General features: G+C 41.4%; 2 protein-coding genes across 2 annotated transcripts; both read left to right on the top strand.

The window, feature by feature from the left end:
• Window positions 1-5,163: 5,163 nt before the first annotated feature.
• LOC143877754 (thaumatin-like protein) lies at window positions 5,164-6,294 on the top strand. The gene is made up of 2 exons (XM_077379974.1): window positions 5,164-5,324; window positions 5,430-6,294. The coding sequence occupies exons 1-2, from the start codon at window positions 5,264-5,266 to the stop codon at window positions 6,095-6,097; spliced, it is 729 nt and encodes a 242-aa protein (XP_077236089.1). The 5' UTR covers window positions 5,164-5,263; the 3' UTR covers window positions 6,098-6,294.
• Window positions 6,295-7,841: 1,547 nt separating this feature from the next.
• Window positions 7,842-12,997, top strand: LOC143877752 (Tetratricopeptide repeat (TPR)-like superfamily protein). Its single transcript, XM_077379973.1, has one exon. It carries the CDS (start codon window positions 8,173-8,175, stop codon window positions 10,219-10,221), a length of 2,049 nt encoding a protein of 682 aa, XP_077236088.1. The 5' UTR covers window positions 7,842-8,172; the 3' UTR covers window positions 10,222-12,997.
• The last annotated feature ends 785 nt before the right edge of the window (window positions 12,998-13,782 follow it).

The raw sequence follows: 13,782 nt of genomic DNA, 5'->3' as shown, positions 1-13,782 counted from the left end.
GGGGCACAACCTGTTGATGTTGTGTTCCATCACATGGACGGTTTGGATCAACCTGTGATGTGGTCCGTACAGTTCTTGGGTCGAGTACGGGTCCAAGATTCATGACCCGTAAATTTTCCCCGGTCATTTTGACCTGGCCCGTGTCACCCGGACCCTTACGGGTCGGTCAAACCCTCCCATATTTTTTGAAATCTTTTTTATGGGCCCAAAAATTAATCTCTTCAAATCTTTGAACTGGTCTATCCCCCACAGTTGGTGGGCCCAAATATTAATTTCTTTAAATCTTTGAATAAGGTAGGCCCCACCTGTATTTTTCAAAATGAATTGTACGCACCACCCCATGATATAAACCCTCCATTTGATAATCATAGCCCTCCGATCTAAAGAAAAACTGCATATTACAGAAACCTCTATAGATTGGAGAGTTGTGATCATCCAATGAAAATGATTTTTGGGGCACGACCTATTTACATTGTGGCCCATCAAATGAATGGTTTCGATCATCCTATGGTGTGGGTTGTGCATTAAGATTAAGGCCAAATTGTAGGCCCCACCCAGATTTTTCAAATTAAGTTTGCGGTCAATGCTATAGGATGATCCAAGCCGTCCATTTGATGGGCCGCGACGCAAATAGGTTTTGCCCCCCAAAATCATTTCGATGGGATGATCGCAACCCTCCGATCTATAAGATTTTCGTAATATACAGTTTATCTATTGTCTATCATGAGAAGCTAAATATAACGTTTTTCCACTCCTTGTGCATCGCATGGGGTGTCCCACTAGTATATATACTATATCGCAGAAGAGAAAATGAGAGAATTATTTGAATTCTTCCCAAAATTCTAATAGAATTACACATCACTTTTTTGACTTTTTTTTAACAAAGGCACCCATTCAACCCACATATTTTCAATCCTACCATCTCCTTTATGCTTTTTAACAAAGGCACCCATTAAAGCCACATAATTTCAATCCTATCCCCCACAGTGACATTTTGTTTTTGTAAAATTACGGATTGGGTACATATGTTATATAATACTACGGATTTTTATAAACAGATTACATGATATTACAAATTCAGGACACCTTGAAAAATATTAACGAATTCCGGGCACCTCAAGAGGAACAACAATTATGGAAACCGCTATAGATTGGAGGGCTAGAATCGGCCTATGAAATGATTTTACGGGCACAACCTATTTATGTTGTGTTCCATCACATGGATGGTTTGGATCAACCTATGATTTGGTCTATGATGTGGTCAATACAGTGCTTTGTCGGCCCGTGCATCGCACGGGGTTTTTTACTAGTATATACATATATTACAACGGAAAATGCGAAGAGGATGACTGTTAGGCTCGTCACTAAAAGACAATGGGCCCTGTTTATGCAATGGGCCCTGTTTATGCGAGCTCTATGTGATTGGATCTGGTGGTCGGAAGAGGAATACATGTGGGGGCCAAATGCCCTGTTGAGAACACCTTCATCGGATGATCTAAGGTTCTTGATCCATCTATCATGACTCTTTTCGTATTCTGCCAATGCATGATTAACCGTTGATTTTCATTGTTCTTTTTCTTACACCTGGGGATATCCAATCGGCGTGGGAGTGGGCACTTCACGATGTTCTACAAATTCAACGGTCTTGATTGTACAACCATGTCTCCATGCGGGGCCTGCCTAATCTACCGTCACCATTGATCCCGATGCTTCTGTCTTCCTAGGCTATTCCTAGCCGTTCTCTATCCCGATTGTTGGGTACCGGGCAGTTAAACACCCATTTTTTATATTATTTTAAAAAATGTACGCTTTAATGACCGATTACATGGGAGCCAACTACTCTAACTTCGTGCACGTTTGATGGTTTCAAATTTCGGTTTCGTCCAAAATTTCAAAATTTCCGCGCGAAATAAAAGATACGGCTATTTTATCTCCTATAAAATTTCGACCTAAATTCCTCAAATTTTGGGAAAATGTTAAATAATTATCAAAATCCAGATTTTTTGGGTGAAATCCCTTAAATTTCCGGGATTTGAAATTTTGGCCGAAATAAATGACTGTTTCGAGTATTATCGATTTCGGTTTCATTCTCGACGGAAACCCGAAATTTAGGATTTGGGTAGAAATTTAAAACCATTCGTGTGTCCAACATATTATTTTTAAAAAAGTACAAGCTTTAATGACTAAGGGTTTTATGGGACTCACTAGGCAACATTGTGTCCCCAGTGGAACATGGGCGCCCAAACCTTAACGTTAGCATCAACAAAACAATGGGCGGAACTCACCTTGTCCTTTCTTTTTTAGTGGGCTGTTGAGCACTTTTTTTGGGAATTCTAATAGCTTTTGACAGCTAGTTAAATAATAAAGGCACGGTGAATTCCGCTCATTATCAAGTAACATGGTACTATGGTAGTGCCAGTATCAGTAGTCTTTTGCATGGTTTTAAATTTCGAGAACGAAACCGAAATCGATAATACTCAAAACTGCGGTTTCCCCAAAATTGCAGCTGAAATTACCGAAATTTTGGTCGAAATTTTATAGGAGATAAAATAGTCGTCTTTTTTATTTCATCCAAAATTTCATTTTCGGAGAGGACCGAAACGCATTCGGAGACCGAAATTTGAAACCATGGTCATTTGATATTATGTATGGAATAATTGGATGCGGGATTTCCCAGGGCCCATCAGAAAAGGCATTTCGCGGATGGATACGGGATTTGCTAAAGTCCATCGCAGCATTTTGCGGATGCTCTGTCGCAGACCAGCCACCTCGTGAATGAAGACAACGATTGTCTTCAATCCCGAGGTGGCTGGTCTGACATGCGATAGACCATCCGTGAAATGCCTTTTGCAATGGACGCTAGCAATTCCCAGTGGATACATTTAAAGCTTGTTGTTTGTTATAATATATGGATTCGTGTTGTTTGTTATGCAATTTTTATTCAATAGTTAGGAAAACACTACCAAAACAGAATTTCGTTCAGAATATAAAGAAAGGAGTGAAATTGGCGGAATTTCTGGGGCTTCGAGCTCTCTTCTTTGTTTCCTTGTGCACGTGTCTTTTTTCAGGTGGGTAAGCTGAGATCGAACCTGTGACCTCAAGGTTGAGATACAAAGTCCGATTGAGGTTAAGACTCAACATGCAACACTCGCACACTTGCCATGATAGAGGACCACTTGCTCACCTGTCACGACAGAGGACGTTGTGTTTTTTTACAGAATGGATTCCCATTTTGCTAGTAGACCTCTAATAGTTACAAAGAAATTTACATTTACAGAGGGATGCTAGACTGAAGGGAGCCCATGTAAAAATGAGATGCAAGCGCTCCCCCATTGGCTAAGTGCATTTAACATTGGCTGCATTTTCCATTTTAGAGTGACGTGCAGCTAATGGGGGAGCTCTTTCAACTCATTTATTGCTACGGCTTCCTTCAGTCTTGCATTCCTCACATCTATAAATCATAATATAGAATTTTACATTTGCAATCAGTTTCATGAGTATAAAGAATTTACATTTATTAGAACAAAAGAAATTTTTAAATTTATAATGTTTTAAATAAACTTGGAGTCGGAGGGCCATACAATTTTCCCCATTGCATGGACTATAATCTTTTATATTTACAGTTCACTGACTAGAATCTTTCTTTTTTCTTTTTCTTCTTTTTTTTTTTTTTTTTTTATAATAATCACTCCATGATTGGCACCATCAGTATCGGATTTGGTAGGCCGGGCATTGTAGAATTAGGCTTTAGGCTCAGTTTCTTTGGAGTAAAATTGGCTTTAAACAAATTTTACACCTGTTTTTAAGTGAAAATATGGGCGTAAAAAAGGGCACCGCATACAAATTTGTTTGACGCCCATTTTACGTCGAAAGAAACAAAGCCTAATCTAACGGGTTAGGTTTGTTTTGAGTCTGTATATGGGAGTTTTTATATGGTGTAAGCTCGAATAGTTTGGTAGTGTATGGCCCACACCATAGGATGGTCCAAACCGTTCATTTGAATGGCCACAATATAAATAGGTTGTCCCTCAAAAAATCATTTTCATAGGATGATCCTAGCCCTCCGATCTATAGATGAACTGCATATAATGGAAACCTTTGTAGATTGGAAGGTTGGGATCATCATAAGGAAATGATTTTTGGGGCACAACCTATTTTATGTTGTGGCCTATCAAATGGATGGTTTGGATCATCCTATGATATGGACCATAAAGTACATTTTGAAAAACACTAGAATATATCGGCTTACACCTTGTAAAATCTCATGTATTGGGTGTCCTTATGTACATGAAAGCACACAAAAAATCTCAATCAAGTCCATATTACTGGATTACCGAACTCCTTCATCTGTCGATGATCCTAACCCTCTTATCCTCATATTGAAAAGAAACTCTACCAGGGTATTACTTTTCCTCCCAACTCACGGATTAAGATGAGTCAAAAAGCTGAGCAAAAGAATCAGAAATCACCTGATTTTGTAAAGCCGACGACTGCGACGATATTTGTTGACCAAGTCAAAGAAGGGCCCACCCAGTACTCCTGCCTTTTCCACCTTTCCCTCAACATAACCTGAACCAATTAACCAAATAGGAATTCAAGAATAGTAAATCTCTTTAAAATCACCGACCCAAAAATTACAAATATTGTAGCTGATTGATTTTTGAGTTTGTATCCCTCTCTGGACTCCATCTTTTTTAACTCAGCAAATAGCTTTCTCAATCCCTCTCACCTCTTTCTAAAACTTAAAAAAACAACCCTATGCAACGACACAAATGCATGCCCCATACTGCTACCCATATTTAATGCTTCTCAGCCTCTAATGCTCTCTTGAAACTAGGGTTCTTTCTCATGGCTCGAGTAATCTCAAATGTAGTGGGAGACCACTTTCCAGAGATATTTTTCTTCCTTTTAACTTTCTCGGTATTCTCACGTAACATGTAAATACAAATTCAACTGTACACTGTACTGACCAGTAACTTTTTCTTTCCAGCAATGGACGAAGGAGAGAGGAGATAAAAAAAGGTTCTGATATACTACATGTGAAGCGAATATTAACAGAGTCACACATCCCATACTGACAGTCTGACATCCTTGGGCACGGCGCTCTTATCATCATAGCTGTTCCTCTCACATCTCAACCTTGGACTTTTTCTCCCTACTTTTCTCACTCCCAATAACTCTCTTTTCAGCCCTTCCCCCCTCTTTAAAAAAACCAACAACCTCCTTTCATTCTTCCCAACACCCCAATACCTCTCACAAATCCATGGAGCCAAAACTCATTCCTCTATCCCTATTCCTCACCTTCTTCTGTCTGTCTCATTCAGGTGCTTTCTGGGTTTTCATTTATCTATACTATTTCTTTCTGTAATTCTGTTTTTAAGCTTTTGTTTTACATTTTTTTTCTAAGACAAGGATTTATTTTTTTGCAGTTTTGGGGACTACATTTACTCTGTACAACAAATGTACCCACACAGTCTGGCCCGGAATCCAGCCTAGTGCGGGTAAGCCGGTCATTGCTCGAGGAGGCTTCCGGCTAGCACCCAACAAAGTCTACTCTCTCAAAGTTCCAACCGGCTGGTCCGGTCGTCTCTGGGGCAGGCAGGAATGTTCATTCGATGCAACCGGCAAAGGCCGGTGCGAGACCGGTGATTGCGGTGGGGCCCTCTACTGTAACGGTCTAGGCGGGACTCCTCCTGCTACCCTTGCCGAAATTACCCTGGGAGATATGGATTTTTACGATGTTAGCCTTGTGGATGGTTATAATCTGGCTATATCGGTGACCCCATTTAGGGGGAGTGGAAAATGTAGTTATGCTGGTTGTGTTAGCGATTTGAACGAGGTGTGCCCGGTGGGGTTACAGGTTAGGTCTAGAGATAACCGGGTGGTGGCCTGTAAGAGCGCGTGCTTTGCTTTTAAATCGCCTGAGTACTGCTGTACTGGTAGCTATGGTAACCCGCAGACTTGTAAGCCAACCGCCTATTCTAGGTTATTTAAGACCGCGTGTCCCAAGGCTTATTCGTATGCGTACGATGATCCTACTAGTATTGTTACGTGCAGTGGAGGAAGCTATCTTATTACCTTCTGTCCTCATCACTAGAGAGTAGAGACCACCTGCATTTTCCTCTTTCTTGCAACTTTGTTATCTGGCTATATCTATCTACTATGTTTTGGGCAGTGGTATTTTAGTGTACTTCTGGGGTGTAGAAACTAATATGGGTGTATGAATTTATATAGAGCTGTGGTTTGTTGTAGGTCCAAGACACAGTTTTAGTAATGGATTATAGTTTTGCTTAATTATGGGAGAATTTATTGAGTACATGAGCGTATGGTATTTACTAAACTCATTAAATTTCTCAATTTACTACATGTTACGATCATATTATTTTGTAAAAGAATTTAAATTTTGGAGTTGATTAGAACATATCAACTAATCCACAAATATTTTTTATTTGATGTTTGGTGAATCCTTGCATGGAATTGATTATAACATCAAAAATTGCAAATGACCTCTCAGGAAGTTCCCCTGTTGCGCCACTCATTTTCATTCTTTTTTTTTTTTGAAGCGGAAAAAGGGTATAAATTTTGTCCAATGGAGAAGAAATAAAAGAATATTGATACAGAACCGAATAGGGAACGTATGGAACCCGCACTAACATCTCAAACACCATGACAACTACTAACAGAGCGGCCTAGGTGGTGCTTAAGTGGTGGCAATGTTTCCCCCTCTAATCTTCTCCTTATCTTTGGTGAAATATGTGTGAGAGATTAGGAGAAGATTCGAGCAATAATTCCCTTTAAGTTCCTCTTCTCCTAATCTCCCAGCCAGGTTCATTAAACCAGTGTTTAAAAAAGCGGATTTGACGCGGAACGCGGCCAAGAAAAATCCTTGTTGACTCGGCGCGGACGCGGCCAAGAACGCGGTTAACACGGTTGACAAGGTCATAACTCGGGAGAGTCAAAGGAGTTTATTGACTCTGTAAGGCAAAAAGCGGAACGCGGATGTGGTCAAACGCGGAATGCGGCCGAGGTAAAAAGGAGTCGACTCGGGCGAGTTCCTTGCCGAGTCAAGGAGTTTTTAAACACTGCATTAAACCACACAGAGCAATAGGCATTTGCTCGGTTCAGAAGCACTCCAAATAAATATTAAAAAAAAAAAACATACACTTTCTATAATCTTTGAGTTTTTATACGGTGTGTGGCTGTATAGTCCGGTGGTTTTGAAAAAGTAAGTAGTCCATTTGTTGGGCCACAGCCTAAATGCGTCTGCCCCACTTGCATAAGATCATTCTTTGGAGTGGACCGTGGGGTACTTTGTGAAAAATTCTGGACTATACGGCCACGCACCATATAAACTCTCCTAGTATCCTTTATATAAAACGAGAAAATTTATGATAGAAGGGCGTATGAACACGAAATTAAATATGGTACGATAAAGGTACCACCCTTGATGTTTCATCCCTGCTGTTGAATCAAATATCAAGGATGGGATGATGAGCATACGAAATTAAATATGGTACGATAAAGGTACCACCCTTGATGTTTCATCCCTGCTGTTGAATCAAATATCAAGGATGGGATGATGAGTACGTATTCAGAAGGCCTTTCATCTTATAATTTCTCTTCAAAACTGTACACGCCTAGACGTAGCGGGGAGAACTGTTCATTTGTAGGTTCCACTCTAGACGACTCTAGCTAGAAAATTGTTACCCATTTTTGTAAGGTAAGTGACAAATTCGCCCCCATTTTTTTCTCCGGGGCAGCCACTCCTAGCGTATTTATGATTCACTTTTTACACTACAAGGGGGTGGCCCCGGGAAGAAAAAGGGGTGGATTTATCATTCCCTTGAGTAGTTCTCGTCATCCTATTGGCGGCCCACAGGCACAGATGGATTGTTGCATTTCTAATTCTATTTTTAACTGGGGAAATGATATTTCACCCCCTTTTCGTTTAGGCAACACCCCTTCTAGTGTACCCTTAAACCTTGGCTTTGCAATTGGATTCCTATTTGACCAATTTTGGCTTGGGCCGCGGTCATCTTGTTGTGGGCCCTAAATGCATACCAGCCCAGGCCAATTCTAAGCATAGTCTTGCCAAACGTTAGGGAGCCGTTGAGCTTTTTAAAGTTTCAAAAATCACATAGGAGAGCTTGGACATTTTGACGAATTTAGTTCATGAGAGCTATAAGCAATCTCTGGAAGCTCATTTCCACCAATTCCCGCCATTCATCAACCCTCTCAAGCCACCTAGAAACCTCCCACAGAAATTCCACGCTCTCTTGCAGAAAAACTGCCCTAAATGAAGATTACATCAACCGAATCTTGGACGAATACCCTGCCATTGCAACACTCAAGAAGCTTCATTCCCAGATCCTCATTTCCAATCTCCATTCAAACCCATCCCTCGGAATCAAATTGATGAGGGCTTATGCAGCATGTGGAGAACCCGCAATTGCCCGCCACATATTCGATGGAATTACCCACAAAAACATCATCTTCTTCAACGTTATGATCCGAAGCTATGTCAACAACCAGCTCTACCAAGATGCTCTACTTGTTTTCACAAACATGGCGGATTATGGTATAAAATCTGACCACTACACCTTTCCTTGCATTCTCAAAGCTTGTTCGGGATTGGAGAGTTTGCGGGTGGGATTGCAGATTCACAATGCTGTTATAAGAGTCGGGCTCGATTCAAATTTGTTCGTTGGGAATGGTCTTATTGCCATGTATGGGAAATGTAATTGCTTATCCGAGGCACGCCAGGTTTTTGCTGGAATGCCTAGTAAAGATGTGGTCAGTTGGAATGCAATGGTTGCGGGTTACGCACAGAATGGCCAGTTTGAGGAGGCATTGGAGCTCTGCAAGAAAATCGAGTTGCAAAAGATAAAACCCGATGCGGGTACAATGGCGAGCATCTTGCCGGCAGTAACAAATACGGAATCTGTAAATATCTTATTCATACGAAAAATGTTTGATAACATGCCCAGTAAACGTTTGGTTTCTTGGAATGCCATGATAGCAATTTATGTGAATAATTCAATGGCCGGCGAGGCAGTGGAACTTTTCTCACAGATGGAAGCCAATGGCATAGAACCTGATGTCGTCACTCTCGCCAGTGTTCTTCCCGCATGTGGGGATTTGTCAGCTTTGGAACAGGGGAAACATATTCACGAATATATCGCCAGAAAGAAATTTGGTCCCAATTTGTTCGTGGAAAATGCATTGGTAGACATGTATGCTAAATGTGGGAATTTGCCAGCTGCGAGAGAAGTTTTTGATAATATGAGGGGGCGAGATGTCGTGTCTTGGACTTCAATGATATCGGCATATGGTATGCATGGGCATGGTCAAGAAGCTGTGAGTCTCTTCTCAAAAATGCAAGAATCAGGTCTAAAGCCAGACTCAATTGCCTTTGTGTCGGTTCTGTCGGCTTGCAGCCATGGTGGTTTGCTGAAAGAAGGTCGTTACTACTTTAATTGTATGACCAATGAGTATAAGATAATTCCAAGAATAGAGCACTTTGCCTGCATGGTTGATCTCCTAGGACGTGCAGGGCATGTCGAAGAGGCATATGATTTTGTTAAGCAAATGCCTATAGAGCCGAATGAGAGAGTGTGGGGGGCTTTGTTAAGTGGGTGCCGGGTTTACTCCAATATGGCTATTGGGCTGGTTGCCGCCGATCAATTGTTCAAGTTGGTACCAGAGCAAGCTGGGTATTATGTTCTATTATCCAACATATATGCCAAAGCTGGTAGATGGGAAGATGTTACATTGGTGCGAAGCATCATGAAAAGTAGAGGAATCAAGAAATTGCCTGGATGTAGCAATGTTGAGCTTCACAATAGAGTGCATACTTTTCTCGTGGGTGATCGATCTCATCCACAGGCAAAGGAAATCTATGCGGAGTTAGATGTCTTAGTTGGGAAGATGAAGGAGATTGGGTATGTTCCTGAGATGCATTCTGCTCTCCATGACGTGGAAGAGGAGGATAAGGAATGTCATCTTGCTGTGCATAGTGAGAAGCTCGCAATTGCCTTTGTGCTTATAAATACGGCACCTGGGATGCCAATCAGAATAACCAAGAACCTTCGAGTGTGTGGGGATTGCCATTGTGCTGCCAAGCTTATCTCCAAGATCACTGATCGTGAGATTATCCTTCGGGATACAAATCGATTTCATCTTTTTGAGAATGGGGTTTGCTCATGTGGGGATTATTGGTAAATTGATGGGTCTAAATATCTTCAACATAAACAGTTCTTTGAGTTCATTATTCTTTTATTTAGAATTCTGCATTCTGCCATGTTGGGCACACCGAGTTTCAACATCAGCAGTTCTTTGGCATTTCTGTATGTTATTAGAAGGAAAGATGTCCCTGGTTCACGGTTTCCTCTTCCTCCCAGCATTGGACACACCTGAATTCAAAACAGATGATTTTCTTCTTGAACATATTGCAAGTGTAATCATTGATTGCCTCCCCCAAAAAAACTCTCAATTTGAGGCAGTGACCAGTGCACCTCAATCAGAACTCAAGGGTGATCTGGCTCAACTTGAGGCAGTTACCAGTCCTAACCATAAGTATGTTTCTGTTTGTTTTGATTTGTCACCCGTGAACACTTGAAACAGACTCTGTTCGTGTGATTCTTCATTGCTCAGTAGCAGCCAGAAATTAAACTCCTCATTCAAGCTTGTGTTCAAGATCTAGAACCTGCAATTAGTGTCTCTTTTTTTTCTGTTTCAGTCCATCAACTGCTATTTCAAGGTTCCAATCCAAATCCTATCGCATTCGAACCAGTTACGACAGTACTTAAAAGTGTCTGCACATCTTTTCTCTGAGAATAAGATAAGGGCTGTTGCTTCATGTTCAGTTAAGTTCTGAACTTGGACACAATTCATACTTAATCTGATTTGATCTGATCCTTGATTCAAATTCTGAATTTGAATTCATTCACAATAGAAAGAACTGCAGATTGTCTGCAATTTTGTGCACCATTATAAATATAGTTCAGCCTTGAACAGATCCTTCCTCACAAAACAGATCTGCTTTCACAGATAGAACTGGAACTCAACAGATTTCAGTTTTCCCTATCTGATATGTTGTAAAACTAAAAACAGAAAATTTCAGTTAAGCTGAGCTGAAAGCATGCAATAAGAGAAGTCAGTTCCGAAGAAATTTCTACACATGCTGTAATATGAATTGGCAGAAGTATAACTCAGATATGATCAGTTCAAAACCGTGAACTGAACTGGAGTAAACTCATTTCACTTTTCTGTTGTGATCTGAACTGGACAATAACCAATTCAGTTTTGTATCTATTAGGAACTGAACATCAGTTAGAACAAGAGTCGTTTGGAATCTAGAATGGAAGGCGAGATGCTCCATTCAATACATCTTAATGTGTGAAAGTAAATTGTGAATATGGAAAAGTCTGGTTATGCGCAGAATTGAACTGAACATGGATTGGTCAAAAAGTTGAGCTGGCTGTCTTATTGCTGACTGCTATGATCTAGCCGAGAGCTACAACACCATTGATCTGATCCCAGACGGGTGTGATCTGATACTACAATAAACTCAGTTCTTTGAAGTCAGAACTATGGTCATGGAAGCCTTGCTGAATTCAAAAATTGATGTTCGAACTTCGGTGACACACAGGCGACGCTCGGCGAATTCTATGGCGGATCATCTAGCTAAGGAGGGAGTAAATCGATCTGATACGGTGGTCGTTAGTAACGACTCTGTAGAGGTGAATCTTTAATTTGAGTTCAGATTGGTTGATATCTTTTGTATACGACAGGGACAGCTTGTCCCTTGTCCACTCTCCCTGTACTACCTTTGCATGGAATAAAACTATTACTTTTCAAAAAGAAAAAAAAACTTCAATAAATTTCAAGCTGAATCTGTGAGCATCTACTTCGGTGAGCTGAGTCTGTTCTATAATGAGCTCTCAGCCATGAAAGTTAGGTGGCTGTTATGGAAATTCTGTAGAGTTTAGAATCATGGAGAACTGAGTTGAACTACAAATCCAACCGAGATCTGCAAGAGAAGTCCCTGCCTTCAAACTTGCTGCAGAAACCTGGGAACAGTCCACTAGTTGCTGTTCACGATTCTATATCGATTAGAGCTTTCGCTGAGCGCTCCACATCAGGCTTGATATCATAGCATACCAATCCGAGCATCCATTCATGAACTGAGTTGAATTCCGCTTCCGCTCCACATCAGATAGGCTGCACATTCCTCCTAGGTCCTAAACCTTTGATACAGCTCTTTTCTTCTGCATTTGATATTACTAGGCTTAGCATTCTCACTACCAGACCATTCTGTACGAAAATATCTAATTCAAACCCATGTCTGAAAATCTGAGCATGAACTCGGCGACCCATTTCGAGTGCCAACAGGCCACTGCAGGCTTTGAGCACATAAGGGAGTGTGAACCCATCAGGGTTGACACCTTCTAGATGCATCCTGCAATACAATTCGAGAGCAACGTTGAACAAGTCATGTTCAAGAATACCCTCTGATGATTGCATTCCAAAGGAAGATGTTTGGATGGGGAATTTCATCAAACATTTGACGTGCGTAACGTATTTGGCCGATGTTCGAACTTACATGTACGAATTTAGTTACTAAGAAATTGCTGCCTTGTAATCCGGATTTGATGAATTGGGCATGGATTTGAGTGAGGTGTGTGAGGTGGGTGCAATCATCCAATAGAGAAGTATAGAAGAAGTCGAGATCAAAGGCATTTTGTTCGTCATTATCATGGTAGTAATCGACTAATAGAGGTGAGGGATTCGAATTTGGAAGCGGGAAATTCAAATTGGATTGTTGTTGGAAGAAGCAACGGTAATGATTTAACGGCAGTTAAATGGAAGGGGAAAAAACGGTGGGAGAATCTGCGGACCACCAGACTCCAACCCATGTCACATGGTTCACGGATTGAACAGAGAGGAACAAAAAATAAAAAATTGATTCTTTCAATTCAAGAGAGGCCCTTATCATTTCAGAAGGGAGCCATCTCAAACAATAGCGGGTCCCAAATGCAATACATGAGATGATGAGAACGTCCATTCCCACCAAATGTGGGCCATGTTGTAGTTCGACTGTTTGGCCAGGCCTGTCTATATCTACTAGATCATTGATGCCGATTACGAGATGCACGGTGGTGATGAAAAGGACATTGGGCAAATCTCTTCTGAAAATAAGTTTGGTTACTATGGCCCACAATCTCATTCGTAGGGCTGGCAACGGGGCGGGTCGGGGCCGGATGTTGGGGTCCCTTACCCCTTCCCCTTTGCGGGGAATTTCCCCCCTCCCCTTCCCCTCCTCTCTACGGGGATGGTGGTGAATCCCCCTCCCCTCCCCGCGGGGAATATCTAATCCCCTTCCCCTCCCAGCATCCTTCGGGGACAAAATCCCCGCCCCGCCCGCCCGCCCCGCCCCGCTCCAACATCACCCCCTCTTTAGTCATTGATACACTGATGATGGGTGTCCCTAATCAACTTGATGCAATTTCAATATATAAAAATGTTATAAATTAACATACTTGTAGACGAAGGAGATATATTTCTTACTCTTCAGAAGATAGCAAAATCCCTTGAAGTACTGACTTGACTCTTGAGTGCTCTCGCAGCAGTCGCACCAAAAGGCATTATAAACCCAAATAGATGCCTGAGCAATGTTCAGAGGCTTGGGAATCACCAAAATGCAAAAAGTGAACTGTGTCCCTAACCTGAGCAATGTTTCTTTCGTGGGAAGGAATTAAGGAAACCCTAAGTCCCTAACCA

The sequence above is a fragment of the Tasmannia lanceolata genome, unplaced genomic scaffold (genome assembly GCF_043159265.1).
Source record: "Tasmannia lanceolata isolate RefF3 unplaced genomic scaffold, GAP_Taslan_0.1 ptg000005l, whole genome shotgun sequence".
Taxonomy (NCBI): domain Eukaryota; kingdom Viridiplantae; phylum Streptophyta; class Magnoliopsida; order Canellales; family Winteraceae; genus Tasmannia; species Tasmannia lanceolata.
This window is presented reverse-complemented; position numbering and strand designations above follow the sequence as displayed.

Bases quoted from the DNA above. Each gene is read 5' to 3' on its own strand.
- LOC143877752 (XM_077379973.1), top strand. From the start codon at position 8,173: ATGAGAGCTATAAGCAATCTCTGGAAGCTCATTTCCACCAATTCCCGC.
- LOC143877754 (XM_077379974.1), top strand. From the start codon at position 5,264: ATGGAGCCAAAACTCATTCCTCTATCCCTATTCCTCACCTTCTTCTGT. The intron at 5,325-5,429 runs GTGCTTTCTGGG...ATTTTTTTGCAG, and splicing joins CTTCTGTCTGTCTCATTCAG to TTTTGGGGACTACATTTACT.